Source organism: Hibiscus syriacus, unplaced genomic scaffold (assembly GCF_006381635.1).
Source record: "Hibiscus syriacus cultivar Baekdansim isolate YM2019G1 unplaced genomic scaffold, ASM638163v2 tig00008957_pilon, whole genome shotgun sequence".
Lineage (NCBI taxonomy): Eukaryota > Viridiplantae > Streptophyta > Magnoliopsida > Malvales > Malvaceae > Hibiscus > Hibiscus syriacus.
In genome coordinates, this window is record NW_024062178.1 from 861,182 (window position 1) to 885,517 (window position 24,336).

At 34.9% G+C, this 24,336-nt stretch overlaps 2 protein-coding genes and 1 pseudogene across 2 annotated transcripts; 2 read left to right on the plus strand and 1 right to left on the minus strand.

The window, feature by feature from the left end:
- Positions 1 to 6,201: 6,201 nt before the first annotated feature.
- LOC120202651 (CLP protease regulatory subunit CLPX1, mitochondrial-like) lies at positions 6,202 to 12,304 on the plus strand. The gene is given in 16 exon segments (XM_039203068.1): positions 6,202 to 6,496; positions 6,499 to 6,932; positions 7,300 to 7,361; positions 7,794 to 7,894; positions 8,242 to 8,321; positions 8,717 to 8,767; positions 9,055 to 9,129; positions 9,219 to 9,296; positions 9,525 to 9,581; positions 9,757 to 9,827; positions 9,913 to 10,012; positions 10,102 to 10,206; positions 10,541 to 10,603; positions 10,721 to 10,843; positions 11,915 to 12,070; positions 12,170 to 12,304. Coding segments are annotated over 16 exon segments (1,749 nt in total). The 5' UTR covers positions 6,202 to 6,366; the 3' UTR covers positions 12,233 to 12,304.
- Positions 12,305 to 12,958: 654 nt separating this feature from the next.
- Positions 12,959 to 16,490, plus strand: LOC120202652 (protein BOBBER 1-like). Its single transcript, XM_039203069.1, has 6 exons — positions 12,959 to 13,350; positions 14,658 to 14,830; positions 14,906 to 14,954; positions 15,685 to 15,851; positions 16,073 to 16,156; positions 16,285 to 16,490. The coding sequence occupies exons 1-6, from the start codon at positions 12,996 to 12,998 to the stop codon at positions 16,321 to 16,323; spliced, it is 867 nt and encodes a 288-aa protein (XP_039059000.1). The 5' UTR covers positions 12,959 to 12,995; the 3' UTR covers positions 16,324 to 16,490.
- Positions 16,491 to 18,805: 2,315 nt separating this feature from the next.
- On the minus strand, positions 18,806 to 24,216 carry LOC120202653 (annotated as a pseudogene).
- Positions 24,217 to 24,336: the final 120 nt, after the last annotated feature.

Consider the following 24,336-nt stretch of genomic DNA (forward strand, 5'->3'; position numbering starts at 1 on the left):
ACCCCCCCATCGAAATAGTTTTTGTCTTCAACCCCTAATAGCACACCCCACCAAGACCGATCAATCAACAAATGCATATCATCGTTGAGTTTGTATATGTCAGCGTAACACCCTTGGCTCCGCTCATGTAGATAAAAATCAACTGCGGTCTTAGCCCAAAGGGTATTATCCAGAATTGTTTCCGGTAGTTGTTTCCTCTCCACTTCATCTGCCGGAATGGTACTGGCCGGTAACTCATACGAAAGCCAACAGTCATCCATCATGTCCGGCACGTGAGGGGGTTTCTAAATAATTCGACATATTACGCCGTATGAATCGGGCTCTTGAATGGTGGTAGGGACCTCTTCAACGATGATAGGGGCCTCTTGAACGGTGGGAGGGGACTCTTGAGGGATGATAAGGGCCTCTTGAATGATAGGAGAGGCCTCTTGAACGATGACAGGTGAGTCGGGCTTCTTCTTACGGAGTCTTCGCACTATTGGGGTGAACATAGACATAATGGCATGTGTACACCGTCTGATGCGTGAATCCCGTCGTGCAAGAAAAACCCAACGTAAAGTATCCACCTTATCGGGCCGCTAAAAATAAATTAATACATAAATCAGTAAATAAACAGACATGATATTAAACAGTGAAAACAAAGACAAATATGTTTCAAACTTGCACGGTATTCACCCAAGTCATTATTCTATCATAGTTCACAAAATGCATCAGATAACATTCCGGAAGTAAGCACTTATAAACATTTAAAAGGACATCATATAAGTTTAGTGCATGTTCAAGGACAACATAAAGAGTAGTAGTTTATTCTTGAAACTTAAATTTGCAACACTGTGAAGTTAGTATTTGTCTTTGTCTTTTGGTTGAAGTAATCCAATCCATTCAAGTTTCAATTTGCAGAAGAAGAATAGTCACAACACGAAACTTAAATCGCAACGCGAAAATGACTATCGCAACATGGAAATGACTATCGCAACGCAAGTTGACTATCGCAACGGGATAATCGCAATGCGAAATAAAAATCGCAACGAGAAAATCGCAACACGAAACCAAAATCGCAACGTGAAACTAAATTCGCGTTGCGATAGTCATTTTCGCAGTGCGATTTTCACATTGTAATTTTTATTTCGCATTGCGATTATCCCGTTGCGATAGTCATTTCCGCGTTGCGATAGTCATTTTCGCGTTGCGATTTAAGTTTCGTGTTGCGACTATTCTTCTTCTGCAAATTGAAACTTGAATGGATTGCATTACTTCAACCAAAAGATAAAACAAAGACAAATACTAACTTCACAGGGTTATTTTAGAACTGTTTAGCAGTATTGGTAACAACCGAATGAATTTACTAAGCAATCTAAGTGAAATGGTTAATCTAAGTGAAGTTACGAGTAAATCAAGTTAAATATAAAAAATCTTAAACTTACCTCGTTGCGTAGAGTATGAATCTCATTCTGCAACGATGCTACCATCTCACGTAGAGCCGCTACCTCACCACGTAAAGTAGATACCTCGTCACGCCATGCACCATTGTCATCGCGTAAAGTACCGACCTCCTCACGCAAGGCATTGACCTCATCACGTAACTCCCCTAACTCATCCCGTGGAGGTGGAGAACAGGGAGATAAATGTCGTTGCATCTTTTCCGGTCGCCTATCATGAGGTGATGGTGGAGAAGAGGCTCGATGATGTGACGGAATAGGTGATGGCTCTCGTTGTAGAGGTATATAGTTTGATCGATCAGGTGATGGCTCTGGGTGAGGTGATGGCTCTCGAAGTGGAGGCTGCTCAGCCTCCGTGGGTGTCAGCCTCTGTAATGGAGTGTTGTTCTCCTAACAATATAAAAGCTCAAACAAAGTTAAACGTGTACTAGTAATAACTTGTTTATATATATGGTAGTATTTGTGTTAACTTACATCATTTATTATCGTATACCGTAGTAACTCTTCCCAAATCAACAGTCGCCGTTTCCTCTTCCAAGAAATAGCTCTAGGAATATCATTTGAAGTTTTTAATGCATATGTCTGCATGTCGGGAAAAGCCTCAAATATCCAAATCTACAAAAATAATATAATACACAAACATTAGTAATTGTTAAATAATTAATTATAATTTTGGAAACATTATATAGAAATCCTTACCTTAAAGGCCCATATAAAGCCTGACAAAGTGTATTTGGAACCATCGCCACGCAAACTTTTGCGGTCATCAAAGGCAGACGACAACTTATTCCAGATAGTTTTCCATAGATACGAACCCCACGGAAACAGGTTCCATGCATTTAGGTCCTCTACCAATAATATTAGGTCCTTAGGAATAGGTTGTATGGCCTCTCTGCCTAAAAAGCCGGCATGCAAAAGTACTAAAAGGCATACTCGGACAATATCGACATCATCTATCCAAGTAAAACCATCTTTCTTATTCAATAATCTCGTCAAGTCATTGACGTATAAATTCGGCTTCTCCATTGACAGCTCAGGAAAAACCCAGGATAACCATGATGGGCGGGTAATATGACTAGTGTATCGACCTACATCATCGTGTCCGAAGCGTAGACCAGTGATTAAGCAAAACTTCTCCCGCCCAAAACACGTATACGGCGGTGGAAAATAAAACCATATCTCTTCATTACCACGTTTTATACTCTCAGGTAGATCGCTAGTCATGGTCTGAAGCCACAAATGGGTCAACTTAGCATCTCCACCCAGATGTTGTACTTTCAGCCATGGCCCGAAGCAAGTATCCTCAAACAATGTTCTTTGTACAGGTGAAAGCTTCGACGCAATTGTAGTGACTAGGCTTATTTTATTCCTTAAGGTCAATTGAGCCGAAAAAAAGTTCTACAAAAACAATAAACATACCAAGTTAGATTAAAAACTACACTGTGAAGATATACCAAAAATAATAAAGAGTAGTAGTAGTTTATTCTTCAAACTTAAATTTGTAACACTGTGAATTTCGTATTTGTCTTTATTTTTTGGTTGAAGTAATGCAATTCATTCAAGTTTCAATTTGCAGAAGAATAATAGTTTCTGAAACTTAAAATCGCAACACGAAAATGACTATCGCAACGCAAATTTGACTATCGCAACGCAAAATGAAAATCGCAACACGAAAATGACTATCGCAACGCGAATTTGACTATCGTTGCGATTTTCATTTCGCGTTGCGATCCTCGGTTTCAAATAGTCCTTGTCTAAAATTGAAACTTGAATGAATTGCATTACTTCAACCAAAAGACAAAACAAAGACAAATACTAATTTTACAAGGTTAAAGACTAAACAGTTTAGCAGTATTGGCAGCAATCGAATGAATTTAATAAGCAATCTAAGTGAAATGGTTAATCTATTATTGAAATTACCAGTAAACTTATCATCAATTTCAATATGAAAAACCTAATAATAATGCAAAAATTTCAAAATAAAAATAATTAAAAAAACTAACCCTCGGTGGTTGATTTGGTTGATTTTCCATTTCTGATCGTGAATGATTGAGAGGGTGGCTCTGAGAGATGGAGATAAACGGATTTCGTCGGAGATGGGGACGGATGTCGCCATAGAGAGTGAGAATGGAGATAGGACTGAGTTGTGATTTAGGTTTTTAGGTTAAGAGTTGCGATTACGGGATGTATTAATATTCGTGTTTGGAATTTGAAAATAAAATACGCATTGCGATACTAATGGCGCTTTGAAAATCGCATTGCAATTTTGTATTATCGTGTTGCGATAGTCAGAATCGCGTTGTGATTATGTATTATCGCGTTGCGATAGTTAGAATCGCGTTGCGATAGTCAAAATCACGTTGCGATTTACATATTCGCATTGCGATTTTACAAAATCGCAACACGAATTTGGAAAATCGCAATGCGATAGTCAAAATTGTGTTGCGAATCTGGAAACTGATTTGCGATACTGGAGATCGCGTTGCGATTTAGAGATCACATTGCGATTTTGTTGGTCATTTTGCAAATCGAAAAAAAGTTGGTCAAAATCGTATATTATAAGGAATTTTCAGTCACTGAGGTTATTTTCTCTTATTGATCTTAGTGACTATTCTATCGTTGACACGGGTTAATATATTAGTCATTAATCTTATAAGGAAATGGATAAACTGTACATTTAGTACCTAATTATCACTTTTATTATGTTTTGGTCATTCAACTATTTTTGTTCAAAATCATACCTAGCGTTTAATTTGCGCTTCATTTTTATCACATGCTATTAAAAAATTAACGATGATGTTGATCTGTCATCATAAGATAATAGCACATTATTATTGAAAAAAATAAAAATGACACAAGTTTTTCTGTTATTTTTTTTAACAGCGGGGGAAACCAAAACGTAATATTAGGCAGGGATAGGCATGAGTCGGGTTTTTGGTCCACCCGACCCGACTTGAGAACAAGGAGTCCTCCACCCGAGACCCGACCTGACCAAACCAAAATAAGTTTTCATCCGACCCAAACCCGACCCTATATATACCTTAAAAACCTGACCTGACCCGACCCGAAATAACAAAAACAATATTTTTATTCAAAAAAATCGTGACTTAATTGAAAAAAATAATATATAGAGGGGTATTATTGTAATTATTCCTAAATATTTAAAGTAAAATTATATTTTCGGGTCGGGTTGGGTATTTTTCACCCTAAACCCTAACTCGACCCAAACATCACATTAAAAAAAAACCCGATCCGAACCCAATTTTTTTCCAGAAATCCATCGAATTCGAGTTTCATGCCCATCCCTAATATTAGGTATGAATTTGGAAAAAAATAGTTTGATGATCAAAATAAAATAAAAGTGATAATTATGGTACTAGACGTATGGTTTACCCACATATATTCTTTTATTGATAACTTTAGTCGTACTATTAAATAAGTTTAATTTCAAAAAAAAGTGTGCCCAAATTATACCTCTTGTTTACTTTAGTTATCTATTTTTTTAATCAAAATATGTGTTTAACGTTTTTAAAGTTATCATTTTAAGGTCCAAATTAGTTTATGATCATTAAAAAATAGTTAACCACTGAAAACATGTTTTTAAACACGTCAGATAACGAGTTTTTTTAATCATCGTAATAGGCAGACACTTACAATAGTAACATCGAAAATGAGGACACTTGTTTTTCCATTAACCTTTTAAAAAACATAAAATTGTCTTTTTTTAATTAAAATATCCTCATATTTCTCTAAAAATAAATCCCAAAACCTCTAATTATAAAGTATATTATCTTCGACAGTCACTGTTGTTGTCGAAAGCTCACCCAATCGTCACCGAATCATCACTATCGACCATCTCTCTAATCATCGCCCAATTCTACTACAATCCTTAAATATTTATAAACTGTAATTTTTTAAATTCTCAAATACACAAACCCTTGATCCTGCTACTTTTGCCCTATAACATACCCACCCTCCTCGAAAACTTGTCAACTCGCTAATGGTGGTTGATTTTAATGACAACAATTAAGATTTAAAGATTATGATCAAATATTTAGGATCTCAGAGATAAGAATTAGTCTTATTAATCTTACGACGTTTTGTGAAAATAAAAAAAGTTCAAGGTTTTTTTTTAATTTTACTTTTTTAAAAGATAAAAATAAATACAATTTATGTCATGCGTTAAACACATATTAGTTGATGAATTCTTAACAGTTTTTTTAATAAATATAACAAAATTAACCTTAAAATAATAACATCATAAACATTAATCGCTTAATTTTTAAAAAAAATTAAGGCACCTAAAATAAACAAGATAGTATATATATTTTTATTAACCTGAAGTGGATACAAGATAATATTTATTTAAAATTAACATTTAACCATTTCATAGTAAACAATTTCATAATCATTAAGACTGTTTTGTTTGTGCAACAAGATACACTTATTGGTGGATTAGTCTCCTAACAATGATTTTCTTTATACACAGTGATTCAAACTCAAAAATTACTTAAACGATATAAAATTGCTTACCACTTGAACCAACCCTTATTAGTATATATGCTTAAGTTTTAATTAAACCTATTAAATAATATAAATATTATTTTATAGATATTTTTATACATATACTTATAAAACTTCAATAAAAACTTATTTAAATATTAATAATCATCTGGGTGGTTTTCTCCTCCGTCTATCTTCCCATTTTCTTCTCCTAACAAGAAACCTCTTTCATTTACAAGTCAATCCCAAATTCCAAAGAAATCCCAAATTCCAAAGAAATCCCAATTTAATTCAACCTTCAAATTCTCAAACATCTTTAAAAAATCATTTTGAAGTACCCTTGTTATATGAACTCTTAAAACCTACCTTTTTCTTTTCTCCCCCAAATTTGTGTTGAGTTGTTTTATCTTTTTTCCTTTTTCCAATGGCTGCTGCTGCTGCACTCAGATCGAAACCACCAGTTGAAACAGCCTCTTTAACGGTCTCTCAGTTCAGGCACTTCCTATATAATTTCATGCACTATGGTCGAATGGCTAGCTCCTCTCACTGTACCACTGTACCAAATGGGAAAACCACTCCGTCAACACTCCTTATTACTTCACTTCTTTCAAGCCCGTCTCGCTGTGCGGAGAACTCGTCGAGAAGGGCTCCCAGTTATTGGATATTAGGGGGAATTCCCGCGGTATGAATAAGGATTTCGATAGAGAGTTGAAAGATAAATTGAGTTGTAGTAATTTTACGGTGTTGAGTTCTTACGGGGACCCACCGGAGGTTTGGCAGTCACCTGGGGATGGGATTGCGATTCGGGTTAGTGGGGTGAATTTGGGCCGTGGAGGAGGAGGAGCGAGCTCGGGCTCTGAAGGTGGGTTTGGCTCGGGTTCAAAGGATGATTGTTGGGGAGGATCTAATATGGGGCCTAATTTTCCGACTCCCAAAGCGATTTCCAAAGCATTGGATAAGTTTGTGATTGGGCAGGAGAGGGCAAAGAAGGTGATTTATCATTGTTCTTGTTGTTATTATTACCATTATCGATTCCATTTGGACAAAAAAGGCATTGGTTTGAGCTATTGAAAGCAATAAGAGTACTTAGAAATTAGAAACTGAAGTGATTCATTGGTTCTTTGATGGCTCATGACATGACTGGTTTGAAGTTGTATGCATGTCATTATCTTTATTTGTGTTGACGTGAAGAAGTTGAATTATGTTATACGCTTGTCAAAATGATTGATATGGTTTTTTATCGTTTATGAGGCGGTAAAAGCTGAATGATAAAACTGTTGTTGAAGCTAATTAGGATATAACCATCCTTGTACATTATCTTTTTTTTTTTGGGTTTAATGACATTCCATTGATTCAGGTTCTATCTGTTGCGGTTTACAACCACTATATGAGAATCTACCATGAGTCCTTACAGAAACGGTTAGTTTATTACCTCCAAGATATGCTGTTCTTGTTTTAATCTGTTTCCTTCTTTTTATTGCTGTACTTGTAAATTCGTAGTGGTAGATGTTTGACATGGAGTTTTAGATATGTCTAAAATATTATGATTCATATTATTTATTCATGATGAAATGTTCACGAACTTTGCAATAAACAGGAACTTTTATCATATCAAAGATCCTTAGATATGATCTTTTTTTATTAGAGTTGAAAGGATTTTAATACCGGTAATCTGTAGTGAATTTTAGCATATCAAATATACCTTTGAATTGCAGTGTTGCTTTCAAAATGTGGTTGCTGCATTTTCATCTCTTGTGCAGTTGTGCGCATGTTTGAATGCCTGTCTTTGCATGTGCTTCCGTGTTTCTTAAGGTGAATATCAGTTATTTACATGTTTCCTTGGTAAGCTAGGCCTGCAGGAGATTCAGGTAGCAGTATAACAGATGCATTAGATTATGATAGAGTGGAACTGGAGAAAAGTAATATTCTATTATTGGGACCAACAGGGTCAGGTAATCTTTCAAAATACTTGGTGTCAAAATGGAGCATTTACTACTTTTTTTCCACTTTGTCGTTCTTAGTTTTTTCTCCTAGGTTCATGTCAATAGTGTTTTTCTTTGATTGAGCTGCAATTTTCTTAATTTATTGCAATCTCTTCCTCATTATTTTAAAATTTAAACTGAGGTGTAAGGGTTTTTTGACCCCATCTTTTTCTCATTATTTTTACTGCATTTGATATATTTTTCTTATTTTATAGCAAATTCTAGATCATCTTGGGTAGTTTCAACATATATTTGACTATAATCATCTCCATGTGGCTAGTCTCACATGTTCCCTTTTGACATTGTTTCAAGGACAGGGAAAACATTACTTGCCAAAACCTTGGCTCGCTTTGTAAATGTTCCTTTTGTTATTGCGGATGCGACTTCCTTGACTCAGGCAAGCTGTTGATTCTTTATTGTTGTTGTCTATAGAGAGTTTTGGGAGAAAATCTTGTATTATTTACCAATTAATCATAGCTATGTATATAAATAATCCTAGAATAAAATAACGTCCTAACTTGTAGCACGAGATACTTTTATTATAAGTATTACCGCCTGTAACACTCCCCCTAAAGCTGAAGCATAGATGTTAATCATGCCCAGCTTGCCGCAAAGATGGTCTATTTCATGAAATTAATAGTGAATATATGATTTTTTTATTCACTTCTATTATCTTTTTGTCTGTTCTATAAATATATTTGTCACTGATTGTGCCACTTTATTTTAAATTTTGTTATTTACTACATGAATGTCACATGGAACTCGGTTCTATCTTTCATATGCCATGTGCAGGCAGGATATGTAGGTGAAGATGTTGAATCTATATTATACAAGCTCCTTGTGGTAAATTCGATAATCTTATTTGTTCATTTCCCATTATCATTTATTGGCATGCATTTTATATATTTAGTGAATTCAGCTTTATTATTAATGGGAGAATATAGTATCTGCATTATATGAGTCTTCATATGTTTAACTTTAAAGTAGCATATGAAAGTCAATTGCCATGAGGCTAGTGTAATGTAAATGTGAACTTTTTTATCTCATGAAAAATTATCTGGGATTGTACGCTTAAGCATGTTGTTGGTTAAATAACCCCTTTATGAACGTTCATTTATACACATTTTCAGGCCACTGACTATAATGTTGCAGCTGCACAGCAGGGCATTGTTTACATTGACGAAGTTGATAAAATTACCAAAAAGGTCCCTTTGTTTCACCTCTGCAAAATTTGTTTTTTTTTTCTTTTTATTTATAATTTCTCTCCCCTCATCTCTTAATTTTTGCTATGCAGGCAGAGAGCCTTAACATTAGCAGGGACGTGTCTGGGGAGGGTGTTCAGCAGGCATTATTAAAGATGCTGGAAGGAACAGTGAGTGCATAGTTTACTAACTGGGGATGCATTATATTGTAAATGACAAGTCAAAGCTGTGGCCCGAGGCACCGGATTCTAGGGTTGTCTCTGGTTATGGATCAATTCCGGATCAGATGAAATTTCCAGTTGTTGTCAACTAATAAGCTATGAATCACTAGTTAAAATTAGTATTTAATCAGGTTTGTTTCATAATATGTGGTTAACTATCCTTACCTGTGGATCCAGATTGTTAATGTTCCTGAGAAGGGAGCTCGAAAGCATCCAAGAGGTGAAAATATTCAGGTATACATTACATTATGCAGTGTGTCACATGGAAAAGATATTCATGTTTTTCTTTTTTCAAGTTTTGATTTGGATTACATGATAGGCATATATTATGCATTTTCATGTTTGTTTCACCTCTATTTGAGCCTAGTTAGTTATTGTTGATTTTTCTCTTCTTTTTACCTTTTTACAGATCGACACAAAAAATATACTCTTCATATGTGGGGGTGCCTTTATAGACATTGAGAAATCAATCTCTGAAAGGTTATATACCTATATAGAATATGAAGTGTTCCACAGTTTTCTTTTCTACTCAATGTTGATTGAAATTTTCTTGACTACATTTCAGACGACAAGATTCTTCTATCGGTTTTGGAGCTCCAGTGCGTGCAAACATGAGAATTGGTGGTGTTACAAATGCTGTTGTAGCGTCATCTTTAATGGAAAATGTAACTTCTTTATAGCATTCAAGATGATTATTATCCATAAATAGCTTAGACATAACATTTTAGATACTCAAACCCCCCGTGTTTGGCAGGTTGAAAGTAGTGATCTAATTGCATATGGTTTGATACCGGAATTTGTTGGACGATTTCCTGTTCTTGTCAGTTTATTGGCTCTAACAGAAGAACAACTTGTTCAGGTGGATGCTTTAATTTTTTCACGGCCTATAGTCCACAAATTATTTTTTTCCTAATAGTAATGTTCTAGGTTATTATTGGATGATAGGAATGGTGGCCAGCAATTGATAACATTGTTGAAGTCATAATTTTAAATTCTTTTATTAGGTTTCATGAATGACAAAATTACTTGTCTTACCTTATCCTTCATCTCTAGATACCTTTTGAAAAAATTGTAATGGAAGGTCAATGAACCATGCACAGTTTATCTAGCATTATTTTAATATATTTTGCACGAGTTCTACTGTTTTTATTGAACTTCCAATGCGTCTGTCACTGACACCAATAATATTTTAGGTCCTAACAGAGCCAAAAAATGCACTAGGCAAGCAATACAAAAAGATGTTCCAAATGAATAATGTAAGTTCTTTATGTGTACCTGCTTTGAAATGCTAATTCATTTGTATTCAATGCATGTTTAACTTGTCTGCAATTATGCACGGCCAATTTATTTCACTTTGATTGTCTTTCTCACAGGTCAAACTACACATTACAGAAAATGCTTTGAAATTAATTGCCAGAAAAGCAATAACTAAAAATACAGGTGCTCGAGGCTTAAGAGCCATCTTGGAAAATATCTTGATGGATGCCATGTATGAGGTATGGTGACCAACTATTAAGATCATAGGGTGCTGGTGTTCCTGTTAGAAGCATGTGCTGCTGGGCTTGGTGATTTAAGTGAACAAAGTTTTATATGAACTTGGTGTATGCTCAATATCACCTGTTTAAATCTGGAGCTTCTACTAACCAATGTTGCACATTAACTTAGGAGATTTTGGTGTCAATTAGAACCAAGTTCATGGCTATAATTGTTTCTTCAACTTCTCTGTTTCTCTCGCTACCGACCTTACCATCTAGAGAAATGGGCCTTGGACAGTTGGAACCTATGTTGCCTCAACAAAAGTATTCATATCTGACATTCATGTCTGACACATTTGAACTTTGTATGGGGATCTAGCCTGTACACAGAAATACTAAGCAAAAAATAAAGCACAGCTATGTCCGACATACTTGTATCTTGCACAGACTCAAGTCTGTGTAACATAGGTTTGGACTATCTTATATGGCATGCTTTGGCCTTTTATGGACTTGAGCACTACTACGATAAGTCACCGACTGGAAGGACCATTCCCAGTTCATCCTTCTATGGGTCCCGGTCTGGTGATACTAACTATTTAACGACCTCATTCTCTGTCTATCCCCAATCTCTTGCACCTCCGCCCTCACAAATTCTTTGCCATCTAAATTGGAGTCCTGTTGCCATGTTTGAACTCAGCTTGATGTTTTCATGGGCATGAGTTTATGGATCTTGTGAGATTCAACAGAAAGTTTCCGAGACTTTTGGCTTTGTGGGTTAAACAAACACTAAAGTATGACTGCATTGAATTTAGAATAACGTGTTGGCATCGGATTTGTCTCTGTTCCTTTTAGTGACTTTGAATTGCTTATTTTGTTATCAACCAAATTCTTTTTGATAGCATGCAACTTGTTTTTTGTACAAAGGAGGACGCCACCTAAGAATAAGTCAATGGGTCGCAAATGCCTGAAATTCAAATCCTGAGCCTACTTAACATCACCTTTTAAGTGCATTTGTATGAACCAATTAGGTTAACCTTTGATTCTGACACTATGCAACTTCAATTTCATGGATCCTGGTCTCTCTTCTTGCAGATACCAGATGTTAGGATCGGTAATGATGTGATAGATGCAGTAGTAGTCGACGAGGAAGCCATTGGATCCGAAGGCCGAGGACATGGAGCTAGGATTCTTTATGGTAAAGGTGCATTAGACAGTTACCTTTCACACAAAAAATTGAAGGACTCGGAGGTGTGTACGAGTTTGAGTTTGCTATGAATTATGTGTTTTTGCATTAAGATTGGTAATCATGAAATGTGAATAGCTGATATTAAATCCACTGTGTTGCAGACAACCGCGGATGGTGAGCCAGAGGTGGAACCGGAGCTTCCTTCAGTTGTTGCCAGTATGTGATAAATATATATATATATTGATGAAATTAGAGATGTAACTCAATTGTACATAAAAAGCTCGCATTGAGTTGAATAGATTGTACAATATACATATATAATCACTTCATATGGTAAGCAATAAGCATGCAGCTTTTTACTTCTATTATACTTACCGTCATGTAGTGGGGAACCAACCCCACACACACAGAGATCCCGTTCATGCATAACATATTTATTTTCAAAACAAATTTAACAATACAAAGTAGAAATGTAAATCAAGGACAGTTTATACGTATGAAAACATACATATATATAGCGCCTCCATCAACATCTAAAATGGTAATTAAAAATCAATAGTACTGCGGTGTGTGTAAACTTTGGTTTAGAAAAGTCGTTGCTTAACATTGAAATAAAGGCTTAAACTAACCCCTAAACTATAATACTTTTTTTATTTGTACGAGTGATTACAAAATAATCACTTGATTCATGTACTAACACAATTACTTCAATCTAAATCTTGTAAATAAACCATATCTATTCTTACCATTTAAATCACCCAATTAATTATCAATAAATTGACAATCACGATGATTAAGTTAAAGCTGCGTTACAATATCAAAATAATACTGTATTACACAAACCAAACGCACAATAGAAGTACTAAAATTACATTTGTATCCCCACCGTGGGCTCAACGCCTCCTATTATATAACCCTAAGCAAACGCTCAACCGGCTGCTAGAAAACTCTACACTACTTCGCATCTCCACTCACCCGAGTCAAATCATGGCAATAATCTCCGAGTTTCAGGAAGAAGAGGCGAAACTCTCGACTTCTTCATCGCCGCCACTGAAAGCGGTTCCGTTTAACGCGAGCTTGGATCCATCCGATCCAGTTGGGTTTTTGGACAAAGTCTTCGATTTTCTGGCCAAAGAAAGTGATTTTCTTCGGAAAGAGAACGTCGATAAGGAGATTGCGGCTATTGTGAGAGTTGCGAAGGAGAAGGACAAGAAGGCTGAAGAGGTGGCTCCGAAGGTGGAGATAAAGGAGGAAATTAAAAAAGAGGAGGTCAAGGAGGAAGTGAAGAGTGAGCCAATGAAGGTTGATAAAAAGGAAGAAGAGAGTAGCTCTGGTTTGAAAGGTTCGAATTTCTTGATTTCTTTTAATTTTTCTTATTATTATTCTAAAATTTTTGTATGCGAGGCTAACTTGGGCCTCTTTAAAAATATAGTAATCTGAGGTCTGCATTGCTCATTGTTTGATTCTTTTTGTTTTGAACTTTAGATGACGAAAAGGATCTAAAGGATTAAAATTGTAATTACTTACTAGGCTCTTTAGGGTTTAAATTTTTGTTTATAGCACGGTTTGCTTGTTTGGAATGAAACTAAAAAATAAGACCATGCTCTGCTTCTTTTTACTGTACTGAAACTTGAGAAGAGTCTATTGTTTGTCGGATATGGAAAGGAACCTTATATTAAGCAAGCTCGAGCAAGTTTCAAGAGTTGAATAACATAATCGAGCTTGAGCTATGTGCTGTCTATGAATTTGACTCAAGCTCAAATACAACCCTTTAATGTAGTGCTGGTCCTCTATCCTGTTGTCTAACATTTTTTTTTCATGTTGTCTTTCACGGAATTCACTAAAAAAGTAAGTTAATAGGTGTCCTTGGTGTGAGGGCTTTTGAATGTTTATTTTGTTCTGAAGAGAAGAGACATGGAAACATTTTGGGTAGGATTCTTTTGTCCTGGCATGTTTTGGACTTTAGTTGAAGCGGGGAGGTTTGTTTGCATAAGCTTAACGATAGTCTTGGTGTAAGTTGGATTTGATGCTCCCTGAACTTGCATGCACCTGAAACTTCTAGGCATTTTCTTAGAAACATGGTAGTGAAGGATTTTAGTTAGCAACAATGTTTATAAATTGAGGGAGGTCAGAATAGATGTTATACTTGGATCAACCATGCACTAATGTTGAATTCCCATAAATTCTTCTAGTATTGGATGTTGTAGACAGTGCTAGATTTCACAAACTGCTTCGTATATATTGAATTGCATGGTGTTTTCTCTCTCTCTCTGCCCCCGTCTTCTTGTTCTGTTAACTGGTTTAGATGTCTATTCTCACAATTAGGGCTAATGGTTGGTGTAGATGGTATGATTTTATTACAAGTGGCTATGTTTGTCAAATCCATAATTGGCTACAAAGATGTGCACCCTGTTGGATTGCCTGTAATAAAGGGACTTCTTTACTTCTTTTGGTTGTATGGGTGTCTTCTTTTTATTGGTTGTTTGGGGGGGGGGAATGGAAAATGTTTGTGATTAAATTGGGGTTAACACATGATCAAGTTTTGCATTGAGGATTTTGAATTTGGCATTGTAAGAGGCATGCAAAAATGTAACTCAAAGACTAGTTAGGTTCACTGTATTATTTATACTTTTCTAAATGTTTGGACAGCTCCAAACAAAGGCAATGGTCTTGACCTGGAGAAATACTCTTGGACACAAACCCTGCAAGAGGTCGCTGTTAATGTTCCAGTTCCCAGTGGAACAAAATCAAGGTTTGTTGCATGTGAGATAAAAAAGAATCATCTCAAAGTTGGATTAAAGGGCCAGCCTCCTATTATTGATGTAAGTTGGTCCATGTGTCTTTGAGCTAGTCTTAATTGGTTTATGTCAGAGGCACATACTTATTTTTGTTTTCAGGGGGAACTTTTCCAAGCTGTCAAACCTGATGATTGTTACTGGAGCATAGGTATGTTATCTCAAAGAAAATACGAGTTGTGTACGGCAAGTTGAACTTTATTTGTACTTTTCTTTCCCCCCTTCAGCTAGAGCTTACAACTTTGCAATTATTAGTTTTGCAAGTATTTCAAAAATATATGTTTTTCCTTTTTCGGACTCCTTTGTGTGTGTTGTATGTGATTGTGTATCTGACACGAGTATATTCAATTTTTCCATATATTCTGGGTGTCGACGTGTTGTAGGATGGTCTTAACTCTTATCTCCATACCTATGTCTGAAATATGTCCTACAGAGGTATTAGACAAAGAAATACTTTAAAAAAATGAAGGGTAGGGTGAATATATTTAAACTCCAACCTATCTTGATTTGTATATTAAATCAATGTCGTAGGTGGTTACATGAACTTCATACATAAATGCTTTTGAATCTCATTTATATCGTCAAGAGAAAAGAAGAAGATGATCTGCTTGAACTTTACTATATTGCTTTTGTAAATGTGCAGATTTCTTTTCTTTCTTTTTTCTCTTTTATATCTTTATGTAATATCTTTGCTTTCTTGATCAATTAGTTATACTGTTTTATCTGTGTTGTTGGAATTGTCTATAATAATCATATTGTTATCTTGAAATTCCGTTTTAAGACTATACATTTTTGTGGAAATGAACTAAAAATACCTCATTCAATTCTGCATCATTCACTTTTATCGGTGGTTTAAAAAATCTTTCCCAAACTTCTTGTAGAGGATGGTTGTGCACTGTCAATCCTTTTGACCAAGCACAACCAAATGGAGTGGTGGAAATCATTGGTGAAAGGGGATCCTGAAATTGACACTCAGAAAGTTGAACCGGAGAACAGCAAACTGTCTGACTTGGATCCCAAAACACGGCAAACCGTAGAGAAGATGATGGTAATTAGTCATGCCTTTTCTATTATATTTGGCTTTTGGATGGTTTTTATTTCTGCCAAAGGAGCTGTCCCGGAACAAGTCAAATTGCCTAGTTTTTAGTATTTTTTGCTTTTGTTTTCCTATTGTAACTTTATGTATCTACATTTTAGAGTTTTAAAACTTTGGATCCATCTTAAAATCATAGTCTGGACTCGTCACAAAAACTGTATTCTTTGTTGCAGTTCGACCAACGACAGAAGGCCATGGGCCTTCCAACCAGTGATGAGCTTCAAAAGCAAGAAATTCTGAAGAAATTCATGTCTGAGGTAATTAATTGTTCTCTTTCAAAACTTGTTCATCCAACCACGATTGCAACCGAGTTTATTAAAAGCCTCATATGGAGCTCTTTAGGTGATAAAATTTGCTTAAATGTTTTTTGTTGGTAATTTTGCAGCATCCTGAGATGGATTTTTCAGGGGCAAAGCTCATGTAAGCCATGGGAGTGGATCTCAGTTTTTATGTTTAGTTTTTCCTATAATCCTTTCGGGTGGGGCTTGTTTTGGGCGCTGAAATAGAAATGAACACTGTTCATAGTGGATATTTACAAAACATTTGAGAACATCAGATTTTATTTGCCTTGAATTTAAGAGTAATTCAAGAGTTTAGCTGTCCTTTTTTTAAAAAATCTGGGGTAAGAACAACAATCTGGCAAGTTGAAGGGAAATTTGATATAAAAATAAAAATACTTTTGCAATTAAGTAATACGATAGCTAAACAAGGTTGGATTTTATGATAATTAGGTTCAAATTTGCTTAATTATAATTTTGGGTTTTTATTTTTTGAATTTTATTTTGATAAAATAACTATATTTTATGATTTTTATAATATTGTGCGGTAAAATTTCAATATACATGAATTTTTTTTAAATTTTTTTTTTTACTATTTGAAATATCAAATGTTTGTTTTTTATATTTTATAAAATAAATGGAAAAAAAGGAAGTTCAATTTAGGCGAACTTATAAATTATCAACTACCCAAACAATTCAATTAGATGTTCAATTTATTTACCCAGTGTTGCTGCCTACCACAATCTACACTTTTCGTGTTCGTACTGGAAAGCCTTGGCCTTCTTAAGCTGATATGATGCCATGGCGGTTTTGATGAATGGTCCACGGTTGATCAGGAGCGCCATAACAGACAGGTTACCACAGATAAATTGTATTCATTTAGGGCCATTTGGTTCACGGCATACAATATTATCAGGGAATAGAATCTTCATTCTCCCATTTGGTTGGCCGGTAATCTTATTCTCGGTAATCTTTTATTTTCAACAGTTGATTTTTTTGGGCATATTACCGGGAATGTGATTACCTCCCTTCCCTTAGGTATTGTTGGATTATCGGCGTTTTGGACTAAAATGATTTTAATTTTTTTTCTTCAAAATTATCCTTCTGTCATTGAATAATAAAAATTCTATGAATGTTAAATTATAAATTTATCCTTAAACTATTTTAGATTTACAAAAAAAAAGTCCATAACTAGAATTTTATATGAAGTTCAGGGGTTAAAATAAAATTTTACCCTTTCATTAAACCTATTTATATTTTCAATTTTTTAAAAAAAATTATGTAAATTTTATGAATTTAAAATTTTTAAAGAAAATATATAAATTAAGTATAGTAATATTATAGTAGAATTCAACTTGTTAAAAACACAAATATATAATAAGGACAAATTAGTAAAATATATATTTCAATAATCTTTTATTCTTTTAACCAAACACGGTAATCTTACATTCCTATTAAACCAACCAAACACAAAATACAAAATTCCTAGTAATCCTATTCTCTGATAATCTTTTATTCTCACTGGTAATCTTACATTCCGTGAACCAAACGCACCCTTAGGCTAAACTACACGTCTGTAATTTTTTAGTATTTAAACTATTACTTTTATTTTATTTTGGTACTTAAAGTTTATTTTTTATTTTAAATTATATATAACATTTAATTTATGTTTTATTTTGATATTCAACCGTTAAAAATTAATAAAACTGATAATGTGAATTTTTTTAAATGATGATGTGGTATTACTATATGTTGACATATCAACGTCATCGTTAAATTTTTAATAGTAGGATATCAAAATGAAACATAAACTAAATGTTAGGTATAAGTTTGAAGAAATAAAACTTAGGCATCAAAACTAATCAAAAATAGTAGTATAGATACTAAATGTACTTACCTTTTTCATTACTATATGAGAATTTATTTAATATATAACTTACGTAAAATTTAAAAGTCACAAATATATTTATTTAAATTTATTTACTATATAAGTTCGAACACCAATGACTGCGAAAGTTATTAAACGTCAATCGTCAAATGATTGAAAATATTTAAAATAGATATTATTTTGTAATCTCCTTGATCAAAGAAATTTATTTAAATCTTAACCATCAAACTCTAAATACTCATTTATATAATAAAAAATATAATTTAATCACCGACAATTGTAAAATGGATTCTTAATACGATTTAGCCCCTAATTTTAGTTCAATAAAAAATATCTGCATTCGTGAGATGCTTAATCTCAAAACCGGATTTGTCTAGAAATTATTCAATCTTAAACCCGGTTTCGACCACTGGTGGCAGCCGTCGTCCCGCGGTTCATTAGAGCACAATACACCATGTGCTGTTAGCATCGATAGATCAAAGGGGATAAATAGAAATAGTAATCCTCTAAAAATTTTAAATTATTATATATTTTAAATATTCTTTATATTAATAATCTATTTTCGCCTAAGTAGAATTGTTGTATAACATCTCTACAAAGCATAAGATAATACTTTAACCATCATATAAATTCACGAAGGTTGAACCAGTTAAAAATACACCAATTTTTGCCCGACACAGTGTCGGTCTTCCGTGGCGTAAAATGGCTCGTCTCGGCACTCGTATTCACAAGGTCTTGCCAATAGTAAATTCTTTAATTGTTTCTCGAATGCCACTACTTTAGTTCGGCTAGAAATTGAGTCGATATCTTAACATTTAATAAACTATTCCAACATCTATCCCTCAGGTTGCCACAAAGCATTAATCCTAAATGATCAAGGAAAACATAACCGGTTACAAAAATACGCAAAGTCCGCAGGAATGCGAAACGCGGAACACTCACTTCTCAACAGAAGCATCTTTAAATCAGCCCCTGCCGCTGCAGATCAGTATATGTCTTCTTGTTATAGATGTTACCCTCTTATCTTCGTATTCTTCTTCAAGATCAGGGCGCCACTTGTTCACTCCTTGCCGTTCTCGTATCCTCTCCCACAGTTCTTGTGCCTCCTGCAAGTTTTGAATTTTATGCTTACAGGTTAATAGTTGGCTAAGAGACAATACAGACCCAACACTTTACTTAGACCCGTATACTTTTTGTCATACCGAAACAAACACTTGAAATTTAATTCGTATGCAAATAAGCCCTAATATTTAACATGTATCAAACAAACAAATAAACTCTTTTAATATTAGATCTGAAATAAGAACTTATTCAAGTACAAACTAAAGATAAAGGCACATATGCCGAAAGATTTCTCTGCTTAATAATAATACAATAGCAACCACCAATGGAAATGGCACATAAACTCAATCATGAAAAAACCACAGGCAGGCTGATGCAGGAAGAAACACAAATTGTTACGCAATATCTGAAAATAAAATATCAGATACCTGAATATTGGTGATTTCATTGAAGTTCTTGGTGTTAGGAATACCAAGGCATCGCATGCCGTGCTGATGCCGCCATTCTTTGAAATGCCTCTCGAAAGCCCGTCGACCCCAGTAGCTATAGTTCCCACAAATCTCGCACTTAAATTCCTGAAGAATAAAAAGAAATAGGGAGAGAGCTCTATGAGATCCTGTGACTTAGAGATAATGAAGAACTGAGCAATCAAAGAGTGAAGAAAATTACAAAAGCCCTTGTGCAGCCACAGCATCCTCAACCTATCCAACACCCCTAGGTTCGATTTGTAGTGAGCAAGCTCAATTAGGCTCGTTTTATCTAAATAAATATAAAAATGATTCTCATGCTTAATCTCAAGCTTGATTATTTATGCTCAAGTTTGAGTTCTCTCAATATTATTTAAAAACAGAAAACATCAACCATTTATTAGAATTTGTTGTAAAACATCAAGGAAAATATACCAATAGATTTAAGAAAAGAAAAACAATAAAAAGAAGCAAGTGTTAAATTCATTAGAGCGTTCACTGTTTCTTGTTTAGTAATCTCTAAGTTGGCAAAGTAGCTATGCAGGCAAAAGTTCACCTCACGTGTAGAATTAGAAATTACCTGACCAAGACCATGAAGTTTGTAAAGCCAGTAAGGTATAGGCTTTCCATCCCAACCCATTGGCAATTTAAGAGGATTATAAATCTGTTGATCTTCATCATCACTTTCAGTGTCAACTTGTGTCTCTTCCTGTTAGAAAGCAACAAGTTCTTGTCAGAAAAATACAGCAGGCAGAATTTAAAGGTACCTAATATTTTAGGGAAAAAGTTTATGCTTTTGTTCACTATTTTTCTTAACAATACAGGGACAGACTCAGTCCCTGGTTAACCAAGACATTTGACCAAATGCTACCCCCTTCTTATAATGCGAAAAAAGTCCAACCAAAGATAAAACACACATTCAGTGAATAATCGAAGTCCATGGTAGAGGAGGGGAAAACCAAAATATTTAATCAGTTAATTCATTCAAACATATCTCATCCCCTCTATTTGTTTCGCCTGAAATAGTCATAGGAATCGAGTAAAATTCTTAATTTTACCATTTAAAATGGGCCCTTCATATTTAAGTACAACACAGAATTTTACCCAGTTACACCCCGAAGTGAGAGCTGCAGACCAAAAACAGTGTTGAAACCAAGTGGATTGGTTCATACAGGCCCCCACATTCAAAGCTCTATTACATGAATTATAATCATACCAACGCAATAAACATCTGAATTTTGCTCTATTATAAGAAACACGTGAATGGCTGTACCACGAGATTAACTTACCTCTTCACGTTCTTGTTCCATTTCCTCATATGTCAACGCTTGCTTCTTTACCACATTTTCTTTTGTTTGTTCAATAATCTGCCAAAGATGACAGAAATATAAGTTAAATATACCCACTATAATTACTATATCTGCAATACAAACATCGGCAAAATGTACTTTTGCAAAGGCTTTCTCTCACATTTCAAATTTTTTATTGAAGATAGTTAAGGGCAAAGTAAGCAGCCAACTAACCTTACTCAGTAAATCGCAGAGTTTCTTCATCTTGGCCTCCATCAATGCAACATGTTTCAGACTGTTAATGTCTTGTGAAACTGCAGTGGACCCATTTTGTCGAAGTCCATGTGAGCATTTTGCAAAATGTTTCTTGTCCAGGTTGTCCAAAGGTGTATGCTGCGAAAAAATGTAGACATCAAATATATATTGTGTGAATTTATTTGATATAACAGTACCGGTAATAAAAACAGCTACCATTAAACCAGTCTATAACAGTCATCCCAAAACCCCACATAACAACCTAGTACTGTATTATTTCATAGCTGTATCAGGCTTTGAGCCCTATAACCTATTTCCTTTCCACGTGACTTCAAATTATATATTCCTAATTCCTTTGAGAAAAATCCAGCAAGAAAGAGTCTGGCATGCAGATTTCTCAAAAACCATTTCAAATTTAAAAAGAATGGTACAATCCCAGTTTCCACCCTAAATCTAATCACAATTAACAAAAGTACAACACTGAAAGAGAGAGAAAGAGCTATTAGCTTAGGTTACTCAGATGCAAGTGTTCAATATATACAACCGCATATTTGGAAGATCTTTGGAAAGGTATATCCCCAAATACATGCCTAGATAAGCCATACACATGGGTATTTCAAGAAAACTGAAAGGCTGGAGCACATGTTAGTATGTTACCTTGGAGAGGAAAAGCCTCTCCGCACGCTGCTGAACAGTACCACCAGTTTTTAGTCCTAATGCTGCCAATGCCTGTGAAGATAAATAGACAATATTCATTCATCATCAACTAAGAAGGAAGCAAAAAAAGAGGTGATAAAATTTTTACTTTTGAGCTGTTCGCGAAGTATTTTAAATACATATCAAATGATTGCATAAAAACACAAACAATAATGCATCTGAGTTATGGCAGTGTGACAAAGTTCGACATGCAATTAAGATAAAACCCAAATCACAGCAATTAAAAAAGAAGAAAAACTACTCTGAGGTTGCATTTCATGATCCATTAATCATGAAGGGGGTTTTTAACGAGGCCTGCCATTCCTATCAAAAAAAAAGAAGAAGAAAAACTACTCTGAGGTTGCATTTCAATCCCAAAATCTATGTAAAATGAGTTCCAAATCTAAGCTTCCAAATTTATGTTTCCAAGCACTGCACAAATGAACACAATAAATCACAGCATAAGAATATATAGCCTTCTCCACATAATCTTTTTCATTCTCAAATAAACTAATAAAATTGAAACTATTCCTATAAAAAAAAATTGAAACTAACCAGCAAGTTAAGATGTTTACAGTGACAAGATCAGAGAATGCAATAGCAACATGTTTCTTCATATTTCACTATTTAATACAACTTGACCATGCATTTGTTTAAATAAAAAAGGGAAAAACACATATTTCTAAGCACTGAACTGAAGATGTCGGAGTGACTACAACAAAAGCTAGCTAGTAATGATGACATAATCAAAGAGGACCGAAATTACCTCCTTCAACTTTTCTGGGCCCACTTCCATCAACTCTTCAACTGTGCTGTAATAATCTAGATCAATCACCGCATACTGCATAGGATCATCTTCATTTTCTGGACCTTGTTTCTCCCATCCTTGTACCTGGCCATTAGCCCATTGCTCCTCAAACTCAGCCTCAACCTATCACAAACCATCATAAAAGTATTTTAATGTATCAGAACCATTGTAGTTCCTAAAAGAAGTCCATTTTATATTTATATAGCTCAACGCAGGAACTCCTCATTCATGACAAGTTTTATTTTCTTCTTTTCTAAAAATATATATAACCCCATGTTACCAATAGGGTTCAAGTTTAGCATGTCATAGCATACTCAAGGTTAAGAATCTCTTTTTGGAAAAAAAGATATTCAGGTAACTTTCAAGTAAATAGTGTGAACCTTGGAAAAGATTCTGTCAAGATCTTGCAGTGGTTCAGTCCTCTGAAAGAAGTAAATTAGATACTCCAACAAATTCTCCATGTACTCCCTGTATTGTCTACAGATAACAATATTTGCAAACCCAGTATAAGAAGCATGCTAAAGAGGTAGAAAAGCAGAAAGAAATTAAACTGTGGGCAAATCAACTTTTTTTAGGCAAGAACAAAAACAGATTTGAGGAAACTTTACCTTGTTGACTTCAGTTTCCGAGGGATATTGTGTGGCAGTGAAAAGACATCGAGGTAAGCCGAGTATTCAATTTTGGCTCCAAATTTTGAATTAATGTACTGGTTGAACAATTCATGCAGATCCAGATACCGACCAAAGGCTTCCTGAAAACGAATTGCTAACAAGTAAGAGCAGATGACAGAAAGAAAAACATAAGATAAAAATAGGAAATTACTGCAACAAAATGTGCTTAATTATATGCAAATGTGGGGGGAGGGGGAAGACCTCTCCGCTGAACTCAATGACTGGTTCCTCCTTGATTAAAGCCTCATACTCTTCATTAGCATCAACGACACGAGCAGCGGGGTGCTTTCTATGGTACTCACGAATCTGCATTTGAGTAACAATTACTTCACTAAACATCACTCAGATTTATCCGTGCTTGCAGCTTAGCATTTACAATTCAGTGTTCAGAAAACAAAGCAAAAATTACCTCCTTCAATCTATCATAAAAAGCGCTAAAGACATTAATTCCAGTAGCTGTTTGACCTCCGAGAGCCGCGATTTCATCTTTCCTAGCATTATCTTTATCTTCATATATCTCAACCTGAAGCCATTCAAAATATAAATAAAAAAACAAAAAAAAAAACAAAGCTATAATTGTCACTCAAATTTGCATAAGGAGGAATTACCAGCTTCTCGGTGGTGGCGATGATGGTGTCGATATTATTGCGGACACGGTGGCTTTGATATAATCGGTCTTTGGAGGTAGGCGGAACATTTTGCAGGTCCCTTCACAATGAGCCGCTCAAGACGTTCTACATCGTCGTGAGCAGCCCGAGTCACCTCGAGTAGAGTCGATGACATCACGGTTTCCGATTCGCTTAGCCAATTGAACCAGTGTAGGGTTTCGTTATCTCAGTCGATATTTGCAGTAGCAGAGGAGTTGGTTCTATTTTGCACGATGGGCCCAATTTTGATTTCTCACTTCCCCATTGTTATTTCCTTTTTTCTAGTTTACATTAGGCATGGTTTTCAGAACCGGATCGGTTAGCGAATCGGTCATGTTATAGGTTCATTGATTCAACCGGTCGAATCGGTCTGACC

What these genes read in the sequence shown, in the direction of transcription:
- LOC120202652 (XM_039203069.1), top strand. Translation starts at nt 12,996, where the DNA reads ATGGCAATAATCTCCGAGTTTCAGGAAGAAGAGGCGAAACTCTCGACT. An exon ending in TGATTGTTACTGGAGCATAG is followed by an intron (nt 14,955 to 15,684) that starts GTATGTTATCTC and finishes AACTTCTTGTAG; the next exon opens with AGGATGGTTGTGCACTGTCA. An exon ending in AAACCGTAGAGAAGATGATG is followed by an intron (nt 15,852 to 16,072) that starts GTAATTAGTCAT and finishes TCTTTGTTGCAG; the next exon opens with TTCGACCAACGACAGAAGGC.